This window comes from Myripristis murdjan, chromosome 5, assembly GCF_902150065.1.
Source record: "Myripristis murdjan chromosome 5, fMyrMur1.1, whole genome shotgun sequence".
NCBI classification, from domain to species: domain Eukaryota; kingdom Metazoa; phylum Chordata; class Actinopteri; order Holocentriformes; family Holocentridae; genus Myripristis; species Myripristis murdjan.
In genome coordinates, this window is record NC_043984.1 from 19,662,996 (window position 1) to 19,688,692 (window position 25,697).

At 41.4% G+C, this 25,697-nt stretch overlaps 1 protein-coding gene across 2 annotated transcripts; it reads left to right on the forward strand.

Annotated features, from left to right (window-relative positions):
- Nucleotides 1-3,578: 3,578 nt before the first annotated feature.
- Nucleotides 3,579-24,479, forward strand: gata2b (GATA binding protein 2b). 2 transcript variants are annotated; one of them, XM_030052431.1, is made up of 6 exons: nt 13,785-13,968; nt 14,280-14,726; nt 15,505-16,101; nt 18,335-18,480; nt 22,578-22,703; nt 23,228-24,479. In XM_030052431.1, the coding sequence occupies exons 2-6, from the start codon at nt 14,501-14,503 to the stop codon at nt 23,510-23,512; spliced, it is 1,380 nt and encodes a 459-aa protein (XP_029908291.1). In that variant the 5' UTR covers nt 13,785-13,968; nt 14,280-14,500; the 3' UTR covers nt 23,513-24,479. The 2 variants fall into 2 exon arrangements, with proteins under 2 accessions (XP_029908293.1, XP_029908291.1); XM_030052433.1 differs by lacking the exons at nt 13,785-13,968; nt 14,280-14,726 and adding an exon at nt 3,579-3,582 and having other exon boundaries at nt 15,482-16,101.
- The last annotated feature ends 1,218 nt before the right edge of the window (nt 24,480-25,697 follow it).

The following is a 25,697-nucleotide window of genomic DNA, read 5'->3' on the forward strand; positions in this document are numbered from 1 at the left end:
TGTATGTTAAATAGCATGACGTGTCATGTGAGAAAACCTCTAAACTCTGTCAGAGGTAGCATTCCTGCAGTGAAGAGGTCATCCTCCAGCACAGGGGGGCTCTAACAGTTGGGTGATACACAGCTTCTCAAAGTTGTCCTCCAGCACCACGTCACTCACGCTGTTCATGCTAATGCTCTAGCATGCAGCAGAGAGCTGATGCGGACTTTAATAACCCAAACCCATGACTCTCTACCCACAAGCCCCTGTGTTCTGCGTCCAACTGTATTAACATGGAGCCAAACCCAAGGCTGTCCTCTTCTGATACATGGTTTGACACTAAATAGAGAGGAGCCCAGGTTTGGTAAGGCCTTCATTTCTCTGATACCTGTTACCTCAGCTTACTCATTTTCCCAGATCCAAGCCTGACATACTGATGATGATCATCAGAAGCTTTATCTTGTCCTCATACCCCTCCGCCACCAACACAAAGACACACAGACACACACAGAAATACACACACTCATCCTCACCTGTTTTTTGGATTTGGCGTCAGGCGGGCGGCTCCCTCTCTGCTTGTGGTTCACAAAGCTTTTCTGGGAGTTTAGAGCTGGTGTGTGAGCGGTGTATTTGTGCATGTGCGTGCACGTGAGGCTTGTCTGTGTGTGTGGAGATAGCGGGGATGGACAGTGAGTGTGTGTGTAAGTGTCTGTGCCTGTTTTAGCAGTGTTCACGATGAGCTGCCAGTCTGTCCAACAAGCAGAGTGTCTAATAATACCAGAAAGGGGGCCAGGGGGCACAACGGGCTCCCAGCGAAACACACGGACAGACAGCAGGCAGACTCCCGACCAGCCACGGTATTTCACATACACCACCTATACACACACTGCTTCATGCTCATGTGCGTGTGCATATACACACACACAGCTGAGGCATAAACAAGAAACACTTTCTCAGTGAGTGTCCCAGCAGATAGGGAGGTGCATGATCTGCTTGGCTTGATAAAAACAAGCCTACATTAGAAACAAAGAGGCTCCCCTTATAGACAAAGTTTGATCATGCCGCCTTAATTATCATTGTGCACCCAGAGCTCCTCCTCCTCTCCCCTTCTCTCTCTCTCTGACACACACACAGGCAGACAAACATGAACACACTGCTCACAATACCTAATCAAGATCAATCACCCATGCAGGTCATTATATATATCAACTTTCTCATTTGATTGTGTTTTCATTTGTGTGTGTGTGTGTGTGTGTGTGTGTGTGTGTGTGTTTTGCTGCATTACTGTAGTAACAATGCAAGGATGAAAGGTTAAAGGCTTCACTCTCTGCCCCCTTGTGGCTAAAGAAAAGATTTTTTTGTGGCATGTTGTGAAAACGGAGAAAAGCTTTGTCTCAACTCGGGGTAAAATCTGCATTAGTTCAGGTTGGAACTGGCTGACAAATATGCTGTTGTTCAAAAAAGGTTTTCTGTCTTTGATAAATTATTTTGAAATCTGCTGGATGATGCTGGAGCTCTGCAGCTCAGCTCTTAAAAGGAATGTGCATCACTTGTATGAAAGGGAGCCACTTCATCCTCGTCTCTGTCATTTTCTGATCTGGCCATCCTCACTTTCCCCCTCTTCTCTCACCCTCTCATCATTTCCTCACAAAGTTTTCAGACACATTATACTTTTATTTTTTATTATCTCTCTTGATCCTGACCTCTGTTCATTCATCTGTCCCCCTCTCCTGTTCTTTTCTCCTCTCCTCCTTTCTCCATCTATCAGTCTTGTTGACAAGGGAGGAACCAAGGCCCAGGGTTGTGTCACCACAGCATCCTGGCACGGTGTCTGGAGCGGGGTGATAGCGGTGCTGCTGGAGGGTGTGAAGGGTACCAGTTGGCTCTGCTGCCCCAGGGCCGGAAGCCCAAGCTGGGCAGCGGTTAGCCAGCACATCCCTCTAAGAAGCACTGCACACTTTAAAGGGAAGTTCTCATGTGACCTGTGTCATTTCAATGAGCCACCAAGTTCACAACAGCAGTCTTCATCATCTTGATACTACCTGTTGACCCTCACACAGTACGGTGCCAACACACCATACACCCAAGGGCAGACTTTGACATCATCCTTTCTTGTGATTGATACACAAACCTCTATATGACACAATGACCAAATAAGCTCCAAACAAAGTACCTCACATCTGGCCAAATGCCCAAATCTGCAAATGGTCACTCCAAGACATAAAAACAAAGTCTAAAATCACTGTTTCATAATGGAGTATCAGTCTGCAAGGGTCATGAAGATGCCATGCTTAAGAACAGTGGCAGACTTCCCTCAGCATTAAGGTTGATTTGAATACACATGCAGTGACAGTGTTATCTCCAGTGTATCATTGATTGACTTTAACACATGATGGTGTCAGAGTGTATTGTTCGCTGTGGTTAGAAAACATGCAAAACTATATATGCAGGCATTACAGCCACGAGGCAACACATGGAGACTGGATCCATGTAAAGCAAAAGAAGGCTAAAGAAACAGCTCTTAGGCAGCTATTTCATATGAAGCACAATTATTTGTCCAGGTTTGTTGATCAGCTGCTCTGACCACAGCAGTGCTCATCAGGATTATTTTCAACCAGGAGGAGATGATATTAGCAGCAAGCCAGTCTATCTCTACCTAACAGCAGATGGCGATGTTGCTCAGAAAAGGGGAAAATCGAACATGACCTCCGTGTTTCTACTTCATTCATATTAGAGTGATCGACAAGAAAGACTGCATTTCAATTGCAAATGCATATGAGGAATCCTGCATTCACAGAACTATTACTAATGTGATCTATAGGAAAATAAACAGTGAATGACAGTAGCAGGTTGTAAAGGAAAGCTGACACTGTATTGATGTGACAGCTTCTCAACACTAGGGGCATCATATTTGGGGTTAGAGGTCAAAGGACAGATCCACTGTACAGTGGCGGAGACAGAAAAAGATCATTTCTTTGTTTATAGCTGCACCAAAATGTTTTATACTGACACATTAAGAATAATAACTTCTGACTCAATGGCGGCCTGGTTTTAACAGAGCAGAGCTGGTGATGTGACAGCGTGAAAGAGGCGAGGGGACACGATGAACTTAAGGTCATACAACAGAAGCAGCACCAAACCTGCTCTCTTGGTGATAAGGATGTGCATGGGGCTTTCAAGGGTGAGGAGGGGAGGAGGTTGGAGGGGGAGGAAGCAAGAGCGGGTGAGGTTTCAAAGGTGTGTGAGTTAACAGGCCGTTAGAGGCTCCCCTCCCAGACCACAGGGCCACTGAGAGACAGCATGTGCTTGCTAATAATACTGGTCCTGCAGAAAACCAGAGCAAGGCAGCGTTCCGTTTGAAACCGGAATTCACCAGAACAAGTGTATCCTGATGTGGTGAGGAGATGGGGTGAGCAGGGAGGGGAGGGGGGGGAGTTGAGGGAGAACACAGGGGGAGCCATGTGGCAGGCCTCACTCCATCTCTTGTCATTTCTATGTCTGCACAAGAACTGAAGGTGTGAGGTTTTAACAGGGACAGGGAGGGAGGGAGGAAGGGGGGGTGAGGGGATGGAGGCACTGGAGGTCGTGTTGTGTAATAATTTTGTAACTTTGTGTGACATTTTCATGAACCAAAATGCTTACGTGATCGACCCTGAACATGCTGCATCTGTTTGTTGTTTGCTTGTTGTGTGCAAGGTGTGTGGCAGCAAGCATTTTCAACCATGAGGAAAAAAATTAATAAGCAAATTTAGAGATAAAGATTGAATGTTTGGTCCTCCATTCCATCCTCCAAGTGACTGGACCAATGCAGAGGAATTGTGCCTGAATAATGTGATACCATTATTCATACTTACGTCCACTGTGTTTGTTAATGAAGACCACTTGCTTTGATGTCCAAAAAGATACATTTTAATACCCCTTTATCTGCTGATGGATTCTGATTCACCATTATGACAAAGCTCTGTCTGATCATTGGCAGAAAATTTCTTTTAAATGCACTAAATGTCAGGGATGCAGATCAAGGCTCTCCGTCTTAATGACAGCGCATGTCAGTGTTCTCCAGTTTTTAGCTGTGAAAATTATTGTGTACGTTCATAAATATTGCTTAAAACCTCCATGGCCAGAGAAATACCATATGATAAAGCATAAGAGGGGTATTCACCTTTAAATGCACTTTGAGAAGTCTCTGATATTGCCAGTTTCTCCTATAATCTGGTGAACTGTCACTTGTCACCTTGACATGAGCGAAAAGGGAGAATATAAGTGGGGAGGGCTGGATGAGGAGAATGAGAATGTCAATCAGAGAGAATGTATTCCTCAAACCAAAGGTGCATCTAATCTGATAAACCTTGTGATTTAAACACACAAGAAAAGGTCATAAACTACCAGAGGTCAGGAGTGGCTCATTGGAAGTTACAAATCCCTGTAAGAAACTGGGGAAGCATTTGATTTTTAAAAAAAGGCCATTCCACATACAGTGCATTACACGCTGCTTTTATTGTGCAGTGACACCCTGAATAGGCAAACAGCAACTCAAGGAGAGGTGCACATCTCTGTATCGGTGGATGTGTGCATATGTCTTTGTGGGTAATGAGGAGGAATTGAGGTACAGTATGAAGGATGTGGTAAAGCGGCCCAATGGTCAGCTGTGTTTCTCTTCTTCTCTGCATCGCTCTCTGTCTCTCACACACCTGCAGGGAAGCACAGGCTGTGGCAAAACACAAAACAGACAGACAGACAGACAGACAGACAGGCAGGCAGGCAGTGACACACACAGACACTTTTTTACATTCACAGCATCTTGTAACTGCAACACCATGACTTCAGTGTCCCCACTTTGAAGAGATAGCAGTGAGGGGCACATGCTGAATGCCATTTAATGCCAAGAGATTATGTTTGTGTGTGTGTGTGTGTGTGTGAGTGTTTGTGGGTGGGGGAGGGTGTGCGAGTGCAATTTGAATTTATTTTCATTCCTACATCACCAAAGACAGGCACCTTTTTATACAGAGGAAAGAGGGAGAGAGAAAGAGAGATAGAGAGAGAGCGAGAGAAGACAGAGGCAAGGAGATGGATCTGATCTTGTTTATTCCCTGTCTCCGTGTGTGTATGAAGTGCATGTGACAGGCAGGACGGGTTAGCTCTGGAGAATCAGCTTAGGCAAAGAAGCAGACATTTCTTCACAGGAGGAGGAAAGTCACAGGATTTATACTCTCACCATCACTGAGGATCAGAGACAGAATGAGCAGATAGATGCACACAAAAACATTAACCGAGACACACACACACATACACACAAATAAATAAATACACTCTCATCCATGCGCACTGAAAAAAAATTGTTATCGTTAAAAAGATAGTAGAAAGCATGTTGGTGCTCCCACATAGTCACATCTTTGGCTGTTGTTTGAGGTGCTTGTGGAGATGCAAGGGCTCACCTCATTAGCTGTGAGTGGTGGTCTGGGTCTGTCTGGATGGAAAGATGGGATTGGTTGACCAACTGATGGAAGACACAGAGAGAAAGAGAGCGAGAGAGGGAAATGACAGCAGGATTGCATCTCCATTTTAAGTGATTTAGTCTCATAGTCAGTGTTGAAATCTTGTTTTTCTTAAAACAAGTGAAAAAACATTTGACAGTGGGGTGAGACTTTTCACTTCAGTTTTACTGATATCAGGCATTTTTAAGGGGAAAAGGCAGAATAAGGCAGACCGCCCCACTAGTATCAAGAAAATGGAATTTGATTTAATAAAATTTTGATTAGCTTTAGAAAAAAGTAGGAAATCTCATCCCACTGGCAGATTTTTTCACTTGTTTAAAAAGTAAGATTTTTTTTTTAAAAATTTGAATATGAGACTGAAAGACTTGACTTGCTGTGGTGAATATTTATGTGCACCCATTTTAATTTTTCACCCAACTCCCCCAACATCTGTGTTACAAGCCCTCTATGAACCCCTGGTAACATATCAGTTTGCACTGGAGAAGATGGGGAGCGTACTGAGGAAAAGTTGGCACAAATTTCTGATATGGATCCTGATCATTTTCAGTGGACAGGCAGGAGTGTTCCCGTCATATAATTCCTTCTAAAAATTATTATTACAGTACAAAAAGAGAGCAATAATAACTATATAAAAAAAAACATACATACACACATTTGCCAATCATGCATTTGATCAAAGTTTCACAAATTCTTAAACACAATTAAGTAGTGATTTGTGCATGTATGATCTGATGTACTGTTTTTACATCATGAAAAAAATTATCACAGATGAGGAAGGAAAGAAAGAAAGAAAGAGAGAGAGAGAGAGAGAGAGAGAGAGAGAGAGAGAGAGAGAGAGAGAGAGAGAGAGAGGGAGAGGGAGGGAGGGAGAGAGAGAGAGAGAGAGAGAGAGAGAGAAATCACACACACACACACACACACACACACACACACACTCCCTTAGGAACTGGATTTAAGAGAAGACATAATAAGTCAAAGTTAAGTTGATGAGCAGACGGATTGAGGAAGAAAAGGCATTTGGAATTCAACTCCCTGGACAGAACAGCAGTGAAAGACACTTTGACTGACAGCTTGATGGTGACAAGGTGTTGTAAACATTGACTTCCTGCTGCACTCTGGGCAGGAAGTTATGTAATGAACTTCTGACCTCTAATGAATTAGAACAGGCACTTAGACAACACAGAGTGTGATTGGTGGTAATTTGGGGCAGACCTGTATAATACTTAAATATAAACAAAAATCCAGTCTGCAGTGCATCCAAATGATTTCTTCCCTGAATAAAGAGAGGATTTCAACAACAAACCAACTGCAGCAGGGCACACCACCAGTACAGTATCCCAATTCAGAGTGGGTGAGTAAAACTGTTTATTCCAACATATGGTACTGATGCTCTATTATTGTAATCCAGATGTTCACAGTGAGAATATTTGATCAGAAGGTGTACAGCACATCTTTACATGGGGGTGAAAAGTATACGGGTAAAAATGTTCTTAATCAGACCTGTAAGCTTCTACAAGTGCAAATCATAACTAATTTTAACACAAACGGCGCATCAGTATCTCTCTCTCTCTCTCTGTCTGATTTAACTGGACTCGAAAGGAATCCTGCTTATCTTCCTCTTTTTGGATCTACATGACCTCTGGAAATCCAGAGAAAAAGAGAGAGAAAGAGGATAGTTTTTCTTCATACCCACCTAACTGCACAGTGTGAGCCCTAAATGATCAGCCCTAATCAGTCAAATGAAAGGGCCACTCATGTGAAACTGCACGTTCATTAAAAAAAAAAAAAAAAAGTACAGGCTTTTTCCTCATCATTGTGGGAGGATGAAGAGGGCTCTGCGGTTGACAAACTCCTCTCCCCTAGGTGTCACTGTCTGACAGACTATTTCAACCTCGTATTGGACTGGTCCTTATATTGATGCACTCAGAGCAGTGGACCAGAGCATGACCAGGGAATAGAGAATAGGGAACAGCACATCCCCGCGTGCATAGAGAGATACTGTAACATCTGACTATTGTTTTTTTTTTTTTTTTTTCTTTTCTTCATGTGAAACCAGTGGATCACAGCACCTAAACAAAAAAAATTACTATGCCTCCAATTATGAACGGATATCACAAATATTACAGCGACACACTTAACTCTATCTGTGATTTAACAAATGGATAGTAATAGCCTATTATATGAGATGAAAAAAAAAAAAAAAAAAAAAAAACAATAATCACCAGATGCTCATTACTGAGCAGGCTACCACAAATATAAGTCTCGAAGGGAATTTTATAGGAAAGCCACTGTGTTTGTCGCTTGGGGAGGTTTGCAGGTTTCCAGGTTTGCATCTATCAAAGGATGTCAGCAAAGGTCATCACACCGGGATAACAGGAGCGAATGGAGAAATGGGAAACGCTCTGTCACTGTAGGGGAAAGCAGGAGGAGGAAGAACACTCCTGGTCGCCTGACTTTGTATTTGACCTTTTCGGGAAGGAGAACTAATCCTTGAATATAATAGACTCTAAGATATGGAAAATGACTGCGCTGTTATCGCTGTTACCCTGGAGACCATCAGCAGCACCCAGGGCTGCTGGAGCTGCCAGGTTATTAAGCATCCAGTTTGTGTATATTGGAGAAATACCTTTTCTGGCATCACGGGCCACTCCTTTCGTTTTATTTGTTCAAATCTCTGCCTGAAGAATGCGACTCCAGCTCATGTTTTGAGTGAATTGCTAACTTTATTTAAGACTATTTGTAGAAAAACACATCTGGGCCTTAAGTGGTAGGCCTATTTTACGTTATTTTTTAGGTCACGGATTTCCAGTCAGTATAAATCAGAAATTACACATGGATGTATTTAATTTGATTTGGATCTCTTGCTTCTAACACATACTTAGATTTGCATCAATTTCAGGTTTTCCTTAAATAAGATTTGTTTTCTGTCTGTCCTGTAAAGAAGTTGGCAGCCAAATCAGCGAATAGTTTGTAAAATCAGATAGGCCTTAGCATTGGTGCTCCACCTTCTTGGCCCGATCAAGTCATCTCCACTGCCTCACACCAGGCTTTGCAGGGAGATCACGATAAAAGAAAGTGATCCACGATACAGAAAACTGAAACACAGGACACTATCAGTCTGAATCAAATAAAACTAAACCAAACTAACACGGGCTTACTGTATTTGTCTGAGACCAATCCGTGTTATAGTCCTTTATACATTGTCCAGGACATTTGCTATTTCCAAATATCATCATGGAAACATTATTCAAAATAATTGTATCCCTGGGTAGAACTGGCTGCGTCTGCTTAACCCCTTATCCAGCAAAATCCAACATGAAAGAAATAAGCTGCATGATACCACAACAAAGAACCGGAACCTCAGATGGCCTCCGCAGATAACCTGGAAATAATGGAATAGCGAGCTGTATTTATGCAGTCTAAATACACTGAATAAAGACTTTGCACATGCAGAACATTAAACTTGTAAATAATATTGCTATCCAGGTTTCCCCCATGCACCCCTCCCTCCCCCACCCGTCTTTATCTATCATTCAGAGAGATCTCGTCCAGTAAATGATGCATTCCCTGCATTGGATGTATTTGTTGTGCGAGTTTGAAAAGGCGGCGATAATCTGGGAGAGTGAGATAAGAAATGCCATTTATTCCGCGGCACTTTGGAGCCTATTTCCCGGGCCGATCAGCCCCATTCTCCCCGACACCTCCAGCAGCTCGCTGATAACGATTAGGCTATTTATTATCTTCACAAAGAACAAAGATTAGCCAGCACCGATGAAAAATTACCCCGGGATGGGTTATAATCAGAGGGACCCAAGGATCCTACGAGCATTGGATTTCCCTCTCTCTCTCTCTCTCTCTCTCTCTCTCTCTCTCTCTCTGTCTCTCTCTCTCTGTCTTTCTCCCTCACGCACAAACGCACGCAGATCAACCACAAACACAAAAGCTTCATGGGCGCTTGAAGAGTTCAGAAAGTGATAAATTATTTTAATATACGATGCCCACTGAAAATTGGTGCACAACAACAACGACGACAACGATGATGAGGATGATGATGGTGATGATGATGAAGATGAAGATAACAACAACAACAACAACAACAACAACAACAATAATAGCCTAATAATGATATCATTATAGCCTACTTTAGGTAAATTACCGCAGCCAAAATAAAAACAGCGAATTGGCTTTTAATTTAACCTGTATCAATGATAAACACACGTCTATTTTATTTGGCAATTGTAATTTTTTTTTTTACTATATTATTTATTATACTGACTTTTATTATTTGTTATTGTGATCAGCTAAAGCACTTCCTTTTCAACATTAGGCCTATTGTGATTCTCTAAGCTAAATTAAGCTGCGACCTCTCTTTTTTCCCTGAGCCTGCGTGAGTAGACGCGGCGGAGAAAAAGAGCAGTAAGGGCGGATTGAATTAATGTCAAATCCTAAAATGGAAGTGGATGTTTGCAGCAGATAAGGTTTTATCGCCGCGCCAGATCAAAAGCGCTCACACTCAAAGCATGTGTATTTCCACATTATCATGCTGATGAGCTCTAATATTGGCACACTTGTCCCCCCGCTACGCTCTGCCTTCTTTAGTCTATATAGTGTATTTCGTTTCAAATAATCCAGCTTGAAAAGGATTGTTGTCTTGAAAAAAATATTGACGGCCATTGATAATACCCCCCCCATGTCTGTCCACAAAATAGGTGGGGGGTATGGCTTGTGATAAACAAACTACTGCTACGACTTCTACCAGTAGCCTACTATTATTAATATTACTACTACTATTATTAATAATAATCATGATCATCATCATCATCAAAATATCCCAAATTGGCAGTTTGGACAAGCAGGATTTAATGTTTTAACGAGCTGAAGCCAAAAAAAAAAAAAAAAAAAAAAAAAAAAAAAAGCCAGTAAAAAGACAAAGAAAACAAAAGAAAGAAAAACTATCTAATGTCTCACAGATATAGATAGATAGATAGATAGATAGATAGATAGATAGATAGATAGATAGATAGATAGATAGATAGATAGATAGATAGGGGTTAGTATAGGCTATAGCCTCCAATACCGACAGAATCGTTGAACTCTGTAGTTGTTGTGATGAGTAAAAAATGATTATTGAATAAAAATAAAATTTGAAGGGATGGGGCCTACAATCGCACTCTCTATAGTCTTTAAACTTTTACACATTGGCAAATTACAAAGAACTTTTAATTTATTGTGGCGAGGCTAAACCTCTGCTCTTTCAGTCACTATTCGCAAAGACCATTTAAGATGCACGGTGAGGTATAACTAGACTACAACTGCAGTTTGAGTTGGTTTTCATTTCAATTTCATCGATAACCTAACAGAAGACTCTTTGATTTTCTTCTCTTTCTGCTCCTGGCGCTGCGGCTCCAGTGATGCGCCTATACACGGAACATCAGTCTGATGGCGTTTTACCGCTATTCCACCTTGAAGTTAAATCTCAGGCAAAAGGGGGAAAAGAGATAGAAGTCATTAATTATGATGTAATGTTTTAATCTGATGCATTACCACTCAGCTGAAAGTTTGTGACACCTGCATGGCTACATGCTTGGAGCCCCCCTCCCTCCGTCCAGCCTGAGCTGCTGCTGCAGGGAGCTCCAGCTCCTCACTGGCGCTGAAGGAGAGGCTGTGCACGGCGCTTCTGCCGCCTTCATGTGTCAATGCAGAATATCGCAGTTGCTTGGGGGGGGGGGGGCACCATAACTTTACATATCGCCTGAAGCTCCCCAGTTCTAGCAGAAAGCAGCAGAGTTTTCTGGTGATCTGAGTCTCACGGGAATAAAGGAGGACTGCACATCTGATACACCTCTAGGTATGTGCTCCTCGTGGATGCTCAGCTGGCCTCGCGAATGGTTTGTGTGCTTTTGCATTGTTTTCATTTCGCTGTTTTGTATTTTCGGATTAGCAACAGCAGTTGGACAAATTATTTTAATGCCAATCGCCATTAGTAACATTAGATTCTTCTTTCTTTCTTTCTTTCTTTCTTTCTTTCTTTCTTCTTCTTCTTCTTCTTCCTCCTCTTCCCTCTTTCTTCCTCTTAATGATATCATCACCGTCCATCATCATCATCATCTTTGTTAATATTATAGAGATGTGCGAAAGTTAACACAGTGTATCAATACCATAAGCATAATGAGCATTTTCACAGATTTTCCCAGATCTAAACGAGGTCACAACTGCACAGGCCAGATGTCAGATTTCTACAATTTGAGAAGAATAAGCAAGCACGCGCGCGCGCGCGCGCACACACACACACACACACACACACACACACACACACACACACTGGGATATCAGCGCACATGCCTTTTTTTTCGATTTTTCACGCTTCATTATTTAACAAATGAAGGGTAACCCCCTGTTAAAACTTCAGGTGAGAGAATGGTGTGGACTTTTCGATGCTCCTCACACGCACCGTAAACCTGTAATTCCACAATTTCACAGTTCACTGGGCTACTTGAGACTTCTTGATTAGCCTGCTCAGCTTTTCCACTGCAGCATGATCGAGTGATATTATTTGCTGCTGTTAATTTTTATGATGCAAAAGGGCCTGTCTCATTAAGGACATAAAAGTTGTCTAATCTAATCTAATCTAATCTAATCTAATCTAATGTACCTGATCTCCCGTAGGATAATCTAATCTAATACGCATCTTTGTTTTTAAATAAAGGCTCAATCCGCGTTTTGTTTCTTGCCTCTAGGAGGCTGTTCCTCGAAATCACAGCAAGGATCAAAAGGATGTAGTTGATACATTATTAATGCTGCCAGTGTGAATATCAGTTGCAGTCGTCTTCGGTGTCCTTCCTCGCGTTCATCCACTGAGACTTGAACAGATCCCGGGCAACCCCGTCTCCCTCTCTCGGTCCCTCGGTGTTACAAAAAGTTCATTTCCTGATTAGATATTTTCTCTGCTAAGATGCACTGACGTCAGGAAGCGGCGTCAAGCAGGCGGCAGTGTTGGCCGGTCAGGGCTGCGCGCTCCCTCTCCAATTATTGCCTGTCAATCATACAAACAGAGAGAGAGAGAGAGAGAGAGAGAGAGAGAGAGAGAGAGAGAGAGAGAGAGAGAGAGAGAGAGAATATGAATATTTATACTAGCTGAAACACATGTACACAAAGAAGCAGCTGAAAAATAATGTAATGTTGATGCTCATCAGTCCCTGCGACAATCTCCTCAGCTCAGGCCAGTTACACGCCCTCATAGTTTTCAATTATGAGCCACATTTATTAACTTTAGGTCCATAAACACCCAACCACATGGAAGAAATTACAGTTAAAAAAAAAAAAAAAAAAATCCATATCATCCCCACACAAATGCCCCTCTAGCCAGTTGCCTCAGGCAGTAGCCCGAGCCTGTCTTGGACAAGACATCTTTGCTTTTCATTTACATGTAAAATAGATGGAACATTAAGTCTCTTATCTTAACAAATCACATCATAGATACAGTTTTTTCCCTAATCAAAGCAAATTTCAGAGCAGCATAAGAACGAAAGCTACGCTGCATTTGATCAGTTTGAGGTCCTTGAGTTTCGCTTGGGTAGGCTATAGACTCTTTTTATTTTAGGGAACATTATGAATTTGCTACACACTTCAAAGCAAATACCCAAGTCTTTCTAACCCGCATTTAGCCTATACAGTCACCGGCTTACAATAGGGATATTGTAAGTTTCCATACAGTATGTGATCAAATCAGCCAACTTTAGAAACAAAAGCACAAATTATTAACAAAGTTTCCTTGTTATAGGCAGATCTACAGAGACAATGAAGATGAACTTTGACTAGCCTTCAAGGTGAAGATATATTGCAGATAGGTTGAAATACTTTAATCAAGCTTTAATAACCTAAAAATGGACTTTCGCGTTTCAGTTTTAATTAATGTGGTTGTCATCATTGCCCAAGGCCAATGATGAGAACCGAGTCTGATGCAAAAAAAGTACAGTGCCTATATATTTAGAGGGATATTTTTCATCAAAACTTTATGTTCCTTTAGAAACATTATGCTATAGGCTATTATAGAGACAGAACAGGAGCTGAAAAAATATCATCAAGGCTATCAAAATCACAATAGGACTCCACCACTGAATGCCACAGCCAGAAACACGTACCTATATGAATATTATAGGAATGTCAAAGTGTTTTTTTTTTTTTTTTTTTTTTTAAGGGGTGTTGGCCTGGAGCCTGGAGGTTGGCAGGGGCGGTGTCCAATTGGCTGTGGCAGAGTCAAAGCTTTATTTAAGACTCCGCCCTACAAGCATGACAAGCCTGGCCCAGGCGCTGCAGCCACATTACAGTTACGTGTTGCTTTAAGTCCCCGTGGAAGGAGTTTACATACACACACACACATCCACCAAATCAACAGTGCGACGAGCTGCACGTTTTGGAACCTGGGAAGTAAAGGAGCAGTTTTCTAAAGAGGCGTAGTCCAGCCGGTTGTTGTGGATAGAATAGCATTGGAAAGGTATGTTTCCCTAATTCGTACAGTGCGTTGAATATCTTCAAATACTAAAATATTCTCGTTCCTGTGAGAAATGTGCGGGTAAATCGACTTGTGTTCGCTAAGGTGGAGCGGTAGGCTATAGATAGAGTGATTTCAGTGAGATACTAAATATGGTGGGTGGAGATGATTTGTGCATAATTTTAAGCTGCATCACTCGGGCTTCAACACAAAATGAGCTCTGCGTTTAAAGGACTGAGTGGTTACAAAGAGACACCTGGCTGCGCAACACCTCTGCCTCTAAAATATTAACATGTGATGTTTGCTTGTCACAGGTTTCCAGTGTCAAACACGAGCCGATGTCCAGCAGGAGACAGAGGAGTTTAAATCAAAGGGACAAGAACACTATTCTTCCGCAGTAAGTGGACTTTCCATTTGACAGCGCGGGAACCTCGGAAAAGGACACGGGGGTCAGGGTAATATTTGAGGCTGTCCCGTATCCTCTCTTTGGATAGCCGCCGAATCTAATAAAGCGCACCAGGACAGAGACACAGAGATGGATGTGGCGGCTGATCAGCCCCGGTGGATGCACCACCACGCCGTGCTGAACGGACAACACCCGGACTCTCACCATCCCGGCCTGGGCCACAACTACATGGAGCCCACGGCTCAGCTCCTGCCTCCGGATGAGGTGGATGTTTTCTTTAATCACCTGGACTCGCAAGGAAACCCGTACTACCATAACTCGGCCAGGGCCAGAGTCTCCTACAGCCAAGCCCACGGTAAGACCATGAGAAAAAATAATATGACAGAAACTATAACAAGCTAGAGTCAAGCTGGTGCGGGTTTAGTTAAAGATGTGCTTTCAATGTAAATAAAGTATATAGTTTTTTTCACACTGTTCTGAAAACTACACAATTTTTATTAGCCTAATTCGTACAGGCCTATTAGTCGTTTGCCATATCATGCGCTGCATGTCATAATTTACGCATTTTTTATTCACCAGTATTGAACCCTTATCAAAAATGCATCTGACTGGTTTCTACTGCTTTAAACGTTACAATGCAGCTCTTTTCGCATGTGCGCACCGACCTGTAAGATAATGAGTTTGGTAAAATGATTTATTATTAGTCAGTTATCACTTTATTTGCACCAGCCTCTTGTAAGTTATGAGTTTATAGTACAACGTTAAAAGACATTCAGCCATTTTAAAATTTGCCTATTTGAGTTTGTAACTTTTACTGTGCAGAGGTAGCCCACTGAAAATATTGTAAATATAATTTATAGTATAAATATTTTTACTAATTTAATTCACATATTTTCCTTTATTTGGTTGATAGGCCTACGCAAACTCATTTAAATCAGCCTCACTTCCCTTGATTGGATTTGCCTGATCATTGTACTGCAGCAATCAACAAGTCGCATTTATTTTTGCATCCGAACTTTTTTGTGAGCATAGAGGTCACATCGAATATTCAAAACAGAGACAGTCTATATTTAAATTATTGCTGAAGTGTACACGCTCCATAATAAACAGGATGCTGTTGGGTTATTTCGCAGCTCGTCTGACGGGGACTCAGGTTTGCCGGCCTCATCTCATCCACAGCCCGGGGATTTCATGGTTGGACAGCGGGAAAGCGGCCCTATCGGCCCACCATCACAACGCCTGGGCCGTCAGCCCCTTCAGCAAGCCCAGCCTGCACCACACCGGCTCCGGGTCTCCGAGCGGCCTTTCTGCGGTCTACCCGTGCAGCAGCAATTCAAACACGGCCCCTGCCTCTTCTCTAACGCCGCCGTCTCACTCCAGTCCCCATCTGTACACTTTCCCCCCTACCCCACCCAAGGATGTATCACCAGACCCGGGGGGCGCGTCTCCGTCGTCCTCAGCCACCAGAATGGACGAGAAGGAATCTATCAAATACCAAGTGTCTCTGTCCGAGGGGATGAAGATGGAGGGCACAAGCCCACTGAGAAGCAGCCTGGCCTCCATGAGCGCCCAGACCCCATCCACGCACCATCCCATACCGACCTACCCCACCTACTCTCTCCCTGCGACCCATGAGTACGGCGGCAGTCTCTTCCACCCGGGCAGCCTCTTGGGAACATCATCCTCAAGCTTCACCCCGAAATGCAAAAGCAAAACACGGTCCTGCTCCGGTGAGTGGAACTAATAGGGCCTACACACCGATTAGTCTAAAGACAAAAATTCACTATAATATTGTTGCAATATATTTCAAATCGGCAGTCTCAAGTCAGTACTGAGTGAGATTTTATGGTGACCTTATTTTACTTTAGGGTAATATTGCTACTGACCTAGGGCATAAGGTGCTCATCAGTGAATTATTTTATTTTGTATGAAATTTCTCTCAGATGGTATGACTCTAATATTCCTACATTACTTCATATATATACATACATACACACACACACACACACACACACACATATATATATATATATATATATATATATATATATATGTGTGTGTGTGTGTGTGTGTGTGTGTGTGTGTGCGTGCGTGTACGTGTGTGTGTGTGTGTAGACTATAATTCTTCTTATAATTATTCTCATAGCGACTAACATGTAATTTAATCGAGATTATTTACTGACTAAGACTTAGCAGAAATGTTCCACTCATTATGATTCCATAATAAAATTATGACAATTGTGTTTCTGTAAAACTGAGTCTAAAAAAAAAAAAGTTAAAATTAAAAATAAATATTAAAATAAATAAATAAAACCGCTTAGAATAGTTTAGTAATGAAAAATTCCTTTTGATAAATAATAAAATATATTAAAATACTGTCCCATTGTTTGCATACAAATTAACCGAATTACCTGTTTGGAATTACAATAGTTTAATATAAACCACTGCATTTAGCCTACTTTAAGCGATTAAAGTAATAGGACTACATATTAATTAGCCTACTTTTGAATTAATTCGCCTTTAAAATCTACAGAGCATGACGCTACAAGACAGCTTATTCCAATGTGCAGGATGTGACTTTATGAATAACCACCACTTTTGAACAATATGGAAAATAGTGTGAATAGCATTAAAATGAAAACATGTAATCAAAATGTTATTGTTATTATTTTCCATTAAAACGTTTCAGAAGCCTGTAAGACTGTACTCGACTATTCTCCTAACAGAGAGCGATTTTTATAATCCTCTTTTGTTAACCGTGACTCAATTACGCCTGAGCTGGCTCCGTCAGAATAGTGAACTGGATCCAGACCAAAGGTGTGAAAAAGAGATCCGCAGGAGCATACAGCCAAAACCTCAGTATTTAGGCTATGTGCCGCTTCTCCTGTTACATAATACATTAATACATTGTCCCACCTGTTATTTGACTGTACTGTCCTGCAGACCAGCACAAAACAAGCTGTGTGTGTTTAAACCGTTTACTAACTTGTTAGCGGTGATGTAGAGGAGGGTAAATTCACCTAAACTCACGTAAGCCATTTGTATTTCATTATTTGTATTTGTAGAATAAAGCTGACCCCTTCTTAGGCTGTGACATAGGCTAAATCTTGTATCCATCCTCAAGTTGTGTAAAACAGCCTAATTTTTCCAGCTGTTAAAATATTATTAGTCTCATTAAGTTTTTTCTGAAAATATAATTAATATTTATTTAGAATAGTTTGCCTTTGATAATTAACTTGAGGCTTATTTTTCCCACATTTTTTTTCATCAGCTGCTTGTTACAGTAGAAGGCACTCAAAATCTATGCATCATCACAAAGTTGGATTAAAAGTCTGTTTATACTGAAGCACATATTCTTCATCATGAGGCTTTATTTACAGAGGTGGAGCTCTGTTCAGCATGAAGGTCACGTATTGTGGCTGTGAAACATCCTCAGTGATGGATTGATGATTTAGAAATTGTGGCTGACAGGCTAGAGGAGGTAACATTTAGTATGCCTGCCATTGGCACCAGTGACTCCAGACATGACTGCTTGTAATTACTGTAGTTTTTTATTCTCTTCAGGGTTAACTTTGCTGAACAAGTTACACTAGCCCTTATACCGTTAATGGTCTTTTCTCTCTGCTCTCACCAAGTGGTATTGAGTGAAAAAATGGTATAAGTGACTTGTTTTGCTGTACTAGTTAATGTTTTCTGCCATGCTGTGTGGAAATGCATTGTACATGTTGCTGAACTGAATGAGAAAGAGAGAACAAATTGCATTCCTGTTTATTAGATACAACTATATATTTACACTGCCAGAGCATACAGTCCTCAAATTATAGTTAAAACCCTAAAATGCTTGAAGGTCAAAAACATGACTTTTTATTAGAAATCAAGGTTAATTGCACACTGCTAATTTTTTTTTTTTTTTTTACAAATGTTTTAACACCTAATGTTTTTCTTCACCTGCACGCTGCTCAGAGGGCCGAGAGTGTGTAAACTGTGGAGCCACATCGACCCCCCTGTGGAGACGTGATGGCACCGGACATTACCTGTGCAATGCCTGCGGTCTTTACCACAAGATGAACGGGCAGAACAGACCACTCATCAAACCCAAACGCAGGCTGGTGAGTCCCACATCACAGAGAGAGGGGGTGAGGGGACTGAAAAGGGGGAGGCGGGGGTGTAAATAAAGAGTGCAAGGTGGAGGGAGAAGGGGAGGAGGCACAATTCCAGGAAAGTTATATTTTCCCAATCAGCTTCCTGGAATTGTGTTTCTCACTCACCCCGTGCTCTTTTAGCACAGGCTGTTAGCAGAGTGGGGCTATCTCTGTTGTTTCTGATATCATTATTACTCCTACTTCTGATACTGTCATTGATAGTGGGGCCAGCGCACCCTCCACTCCATCCCTCAAAACAACACAGGGGCCCACTGACACTTCAGAGCACTGCTGTGTGTTGCAGCACCTCTTTTTAAATTATAAAACAGGCTACATGGTTGTTTCTTTTTTAACATCATATATGCAGTGGAGAGTGGAAACTCTATCTCGCTGTGTGACCAGACAGAGAGAGTGTCTTCAGAAGTGACTGGTGTTAGACTGTGTATTTCCCATATGCATTCTGCTGGGCAGTGGGTCAGATCTAGAGATTGCCCAATGAGACACAACCTCATGCCACAGAGTTTGAGTTGGGCATCATTAAAGAGCTTGAACGCTGTTGTGTGAGTCATCACTCAGAAATTCAATCGGGGCAGCTTCAAAAAGGGGAGTCACAGCTTGCCACAGTTTTAGAAGGAGGAATCTGATTTTAGTTAAGTACTTTGAAGCCACTCATAACTCAAATTACACTACAGCACCTTGACTTCTGAATAAAGGTTACACATTTGTAACCTAAGGTATGGATTATTATTAGTTTACACTGGTCTATCATTTCAAATGTCATTTCAGCAGCAACTTCGTCTACTCTACATTACCAGGCTAAGGACATAAAAATATAATAATTCACGTCATAATTGTCAGGTATAATATTTACACCTTCTTTTAGCAGCATTAGCCTCATATTTATGAAAACCACCGCAGCAGTGCTGTTTGATGTGTTTTCTTACAAGAGCCAGCAGTGAAATTAACGCAGTTCTTGTGGAGTCAGTGAGAGGTGCTCACTACATCAGCAGCAGCCTGCATTTGCTGCTCTAATTTTTTTTTTTTTTTTTTTTTTTTTTTGTAAAATGTTTGAAACCAGCTGATTCGCAGGAAGGCTGGACCAATGTGGAGATAGACCTTGGAAAAACACATGGGTGCAAAAGCAACATTGGTTCCTAAGTACCGGTGTGACCAAATGTGCGCAACTTTGACGCTCGGCAAAACAAGCAGGAGCGGTGAGGCTCACCAAGGCCAGCGGGTTACTGTAGAGGAAAGAAAAAAATAAACATTACATTAAACAAACTTTGTCACTATATTAGGCTAAAGTATTAACCGAGGAGACACGAAAAGTGAAATTATCTTATGCAATCACTTGCCCTGAGCAGATAGCCTCTTTATGTCAGCTGTTTGTGCCTGCTGTGGGATTACAGGTCTAACTCCACATCGCTGATAAATCCATTTGACGTATGGATAAAAGAAATGCCACAGGCTCCATGTACATGTAAGGATTTGTTGTTTTTCTGTCAGGTTTTAGTCTGCCTAAATATATATGTGTGCATGGACAGCATAATATTTCAGACCATTTCGACTCGCATATAAGGCCATATATTATATGGCTTGGCGAGGGCTCCGAGGGCTCTTAGTGCGTCTTGTATTCAGTGGCAGCAGCCTTTCCAGTTGTTTCCTATCCGGATATCTGACCAGTCCAGATAAAGGAGCGAGGCCAGCTCCTGTTTCCTCCTGCGGCCCGCTAACTATAGGCTCAGACCTCATTTTCAGTGGTCAAGCCGTCCATCCCTTACATCGAAAGTACAGCGGTGTAGAAAAAAAAAAGAAAGAAAAAAAACGAGGGAGTGTGAGAAGGATGAGAATTTGGAAAGTTAAAAAAGCTGATTTATGCCCTGATTGTGAATGTCAGAAACTGACTTTGGCTTCAGTTTGTTCATGGAACAACCTTGAAATGATTATCGAAAGTGATTTTTAATTTTTCTTTTTTCACATTGGCCTTCATGTTTCTTAACCCTTAGATGCATACGTGGGGTCAAAAATGACCCCGCAGGTGGTTTTTTTGCAATATCTTAGTCATTTTAAATTTTTATCATTTAATCTTCCATGTATTCCTCAAATAGGTTGTCTTTGACATGAGGCCATTTGGATTTGTATCTAACTGTTATATTTTTTAAGTAATTGCATTTTTTATATCAATACCCCACTCTTCCATACGTGGGGTCAAAAATGACCCCAAGCATTTTCTATGGAATTTCAAGGGTTAACCCTAGGAACCTTTGATTTTTATCAACTGTGAATGTCAGGTAAACATCTAGTGTTGATCTACACATCTAATGCCAGCAGTCTCACCACCCTGAAGGTTATTTTTACACAGCAACATACATGTAAGTATTATCATCATTTTTATACCTCAGAATATATATATATATATATATATATATGATGACTGGAAGGTAACCCATGCCTACCAACCTACATCACTGAAGCAATGGGAAGGTGTAGAATGACAAAGGCTGCAATCCAGTCACAGGAGAGAAGCAGACAGGGCCAGCAGAAGAGAAAAAAGTGTAAGATATGTCCAAGAAACAAAGATCGCAAAGCCAGCAATAGTTGTTGGAAATGCAGTGACCCTGTGTGCAGCACTCACTGCCACAAACAAGCAGTTTGTAAGAGCTGCTCACAGTGAGAAGAGAGAAGACACGCGTGTGTGTGTGTACATATGTGTGGACGTGCATAGACAGACAGACAGACGGACAGACAAACAATGAATGTTGATGTTTTGATAGCTGCATTGATAGCAATATTTTGATCAAATGAAAGAAGGTGATAAATCAGGGCCACTCAACTTAAGATGGCTCAGGGCCACTCAGCAAATTCAGCTGTGTCCAAGGGCCGAAAACTAAACATGTCTGTCCTATTTTGGACGTTTAAACAATAATTTTGTCAAATGAATGAAACATACAGAAAACAGCTACATTTCCATCCAAGGCCAAACCTCACTGAATAAGAGATTGTCATGCAATGATTAATGATGAAATGATCAGGTTACAACAAAATGAGGCTTTATTCCCAAAAAGATTAGCTAGAATCATAATATTTTTATTATATGATAGTGGCGGACCACATAAAAATGATGTACGGGCTGCATGTGGCCCCTGGGCCATGGGTTGAGTAGCCCTGTGATTAATGAACATGTAAAATATTAAATTATTCTTGTGTTGACCAAAATATAATAAGAATCATTATTTTAAAACCAAAATGAAGAAATATTGCATTAAACACATTGTTTCTAATACGGATAATTTTTGGATGTTTACTTTTTTTTGACCTATTTAAAATATGTTTTTTGATAAAATGTTTATTAAAAGTGATAAATGGACATGTCAAACATGAAATAATTCTTTTGTTGACTAAAATACAATAAAAATCATCATCTTTAACTAAAATGAAAGACATTTCTGAAGTTTACAGCGGAAAACCCATTCATTTCAATTGGGGTCATTTTTGACCCCACTCATGGAAGAGTGTAGGGTTTGGTGAGCCATGCATCTAAGGGTTAAGATAATTCATTCTTTGAACCATTTTGACCAGGAGTGAGGATAAGCACGTTCTGTTCTTGTAGTGGCAATACCCAAGTTGAAAGCATGTACTATCAAGTGTGAAGAATCCATCAGTAATGATATAAGACTTGGCTCCTGAGGTTCTTGTCATTTATGTAACATTTATACTTATTAATACAAACCAGCTGAGGGAGCACCTTTGTGTATATGAAATAACAAACAAGTGTACTGTACCAAAATGCAATTCTCCATGTGATTTTTTTTGTTTATTAATGGTTCAGTTAAATTCTGTTCTCCAATTGTAGTATATAAGTATAAATCATCTTTCCTGATACAAAAACATCACTATTTTAATCAAACTGTTCAAATCAATGAAATACAATTTTCAAGTGATAAAATGATATTTTGCACATAATTCATTGACACAGAATAAGGCACAGACTTATTGCCATGCTGTATTTATGCCTGATTATGTGGTGTTGAGTTCTCATAAAGGCTTGATTGATGTTTTTGCAGTCTGCTGCCAGACGAGCGGGCACCTGTTGTGCTAACTGTCAGACGACCACCACCACGCTCTGGAGGCGCAATGCAAATGGAGACCCAGTGTGCAATGCCTGTGGCCTGTACTATAAACTGCATAATGTAAGTCTTTGACTGCTGATTGCGCGTTTGGCCTACACAAAGCCAGCCGGGTCAAGTAGACGGGAAGTAACCAGGCAGGTTACATTGATTGTTGGGGGATAAGAGAGGCAGAGAGGAGAGAGAGAGAGGGAGAGAAGCAGAGGTGGGGGGATGCATGTGCTTTGCTCTCAGACACTGTTGGACTCGTTGGTGTTTTCTTTCTTTGTGCTTTATTGTTTCCATGGTAGGCGTAATCCCCTTGAGAATCACAATGGTGGGACTGTTGTTGAGTGAAACTGCCTCGGTTTAAATGAGGCGCAGGGTCAGCCTCTACATGAATAGCATTAGTACTGGAGGCATCAAAGTAGAGCATAGGTACAAGGAATGCACATTTTTAAGGTTTTTTTGCAACCAAAGAACTCAGATGAAGAGCATTAAGGTGTTTGATGGAGTTACGTATTTATGAATTAAAAGCAGTGAATGCAAATTTCTCTCCAAATCCTAAATCAGGTCGCTCACCTCCTCTTGTCTCCCTCTCTTGACAGGTGAACAGGCCTCTCACCATGAAAAAAGAAGGAATACAGACACGCAACCGCAAAATGTCCAACAAGTCCAAAAAGAGCAAGAGGAGCGGTGAGAGCTACGAGGAGTTGTCCAAGTGCATGCACGACAAGAGCTCTCCCTTCAGTGCTGCCTCTCTGGCTGGACACATGTCCATGGGCCACTTGCCCCACTTTAGTCACGCTGGACACATGCTGCCTACCCCCACCCCGATACACCCCTCCTTCGGCCACCCACACCACTCCAACATGGTCACGGCCATGGGCTGAGAGAGGGAGGAGAGGCTAGCAGAGAAGCATATAGAGATAGCCATGATGAGGAGCCTAAGGTTACATAACCTAGAGGGGGTTGAGGGTTTCACTTCTCAATGTGTACAATGTTAAAGACATGCACTTTGCATGTCCAGCTTGATTGTCTCACATTATTCAAAGGATGCCAATGGTATTTCGAGAGAAAAGTATGCATTGTGGGAGGGAGAGGAGGACATTTTTGCTCCTTTTCTTTAGGTACTTGCTATGATCGGAGAAGATAGAGAGATATCCTGCTTTCTTTCCCCAGGCACACAACATTTAAACACAAAAAATGCCATTGCACCCCGTAGTTTTGCTCCCACTGTCTCCTCCCCGAAAGTCCCAGTCCAACTCCCCCATCTAGCTGCAGTGGTTTGTGCCGAACAGGTCTGTAGTAACTGTGAATATTGTAAATGTGTGAGACAAAAAAGGGGTGTCTCAGACAGAGCATCCCCGTTCACAACATCCAATGACAAAATATGCTGGATTTTTGCTCATGGACAATTTTAAAGAAATTTACAAAAAGAAAGAAACAAAAAAAGTTTATGATTCTTAATTTGAGACTGTTTATTATAATTATTGTAATTATAATTATTGTTATTATTGTTATTCAGATAATTTATTTTCACTGCTTATTTTCTTTTACTATATCACCTGAAGCATAATATGGATACTGTTATCCCAATTATGAATATATTTTTAGCTGAAGCGCTTTCTCTGAGCTGTTCAACATTTATACTCGTAAGAAATAAAGAGATCAAGTTCATTATCCCATCTGCTCCCTCTACTCAATATCCTCTTTAAGTATAAAGTCTTTATGATGAGAACAGAGAGAGGATGGACAATGGCTCTATTAAACATCACTTTCCTCTGTGCCATGCTGAGGGAAAATGCCATGTTGACTCTTAGACGCCATGTCAAGTTCAATAAAAACAATTCAAAGCTACAGTGTCAATACCATTTTTGTCTTAGTACCATTCTTGTACCATCAGCTTCATCATGTGGGCGCACTTTTCTCTCTGTAGCCACAGAAAAACAGTTTGGTTACTGCAGTTTCCAGTGTCAGCCATTTTAGCTCCAAATTCCTGCACCATGGGCATTGATTGTGACACCATGGAAATCTTATAGCAGATTTTATTACACATTTTCATCCAAGAGTTCTTAGAGCAGCAAGTGACATCCATAGTCCAATTTAGACTAGGTTTCTATCACTGCCTCTGTCTGTTTTTGCCTCAGTGTCACAGCATTTTATTAACGCTTCTTCCAGAGACAGAAAAGCCTGCTCTTTGCTGCCTGTCCACGACAATTCAGAGCTGACAATCTGGTAGCGACTGCATATTGTTCATAATAAACAAACCATATGAACCTAACATTGGTGGCTCTGAGAATTTATTCACCTACATGGGCGATGCTACTGAACTTAATACACAGTAAAATATTACATTAAAAGTGCTATATCTTCTCTGTCAAGCAAAATATCCAATGCAAAAGTCATTCATAAAAACTACCGGTGTAATGATATTCATCGTCAGCGAGGGACAGGAAGAGATGGAGGAACCTGTGGTGCTCTCGTAACACATGTACTCAACGACCTCCTCTGCTGGATTATAAGTAATGACACAAAAGATGTCCCTGTACCTCACTGTATGTGAGTTAGACCTGTGTAGAAATACCCCCAACCCTTTGTTGACATCATGAACTGCCACTTTCCAATAAACAAGTGCACTGCAGATTAGCGTTGCTGACAGAATTTGAGCAGTTTGCGCCATATGTCAGATTAATTCCCACAGTTACTTAACTGGCTGCATCTGCTCATTGGATAACACTCTTATGAAAGAGGCCTTCTCCCTAACAGGCAATGTAATAGCAAGAATGTCAGCATTAGTGGTGCCACACAGTGTGATTTGTGATTTTTTGATTGAATCATTTTTGTCATGATATTTCTGTTTCGGAGAGGAATTGCTCACAGATTACCCACAGGACCTTCCGGTGAAATCTGTTACTCTTCCAATGAATGTTTGTTAACTCTCAGCCCTGCAGTCTCGGTCTTGTGTATAACAAAGGTTCAAGGTGTATTGTGTCTGTTATTGTGAGAGTATGAGTTCCTGAAGCCAAACAGCGGCTAGATGGCTCTGTCCCAAAGGCTGCAGCAGTGAGCTCTCAG

Bases quoted from the DNA above. Each gene is read 5' to 3' on its own strand.
- gata2b (XM_030052431.1), top strand. From the start codon at position 14,501: ATGGATGTGGCGGCTGATCAGCCCCGGTGGATGCACCACCACGCCGTG. The intron at 18,481-22,577 runs GTGAGTCCCACA...ATGTTTTTGCAG, and splicing joins TCAAACCCAAACGCAGGCTG to TCTGCTGCCAGACGAGCGGG. The intron at 22,704-23,227 runs GTAAGTCTTTGA...CTCTCTTGACAG, and splicing joins TGTACTATAAACTGCATAAT to GTGAACAGGCCTCTCACCAT.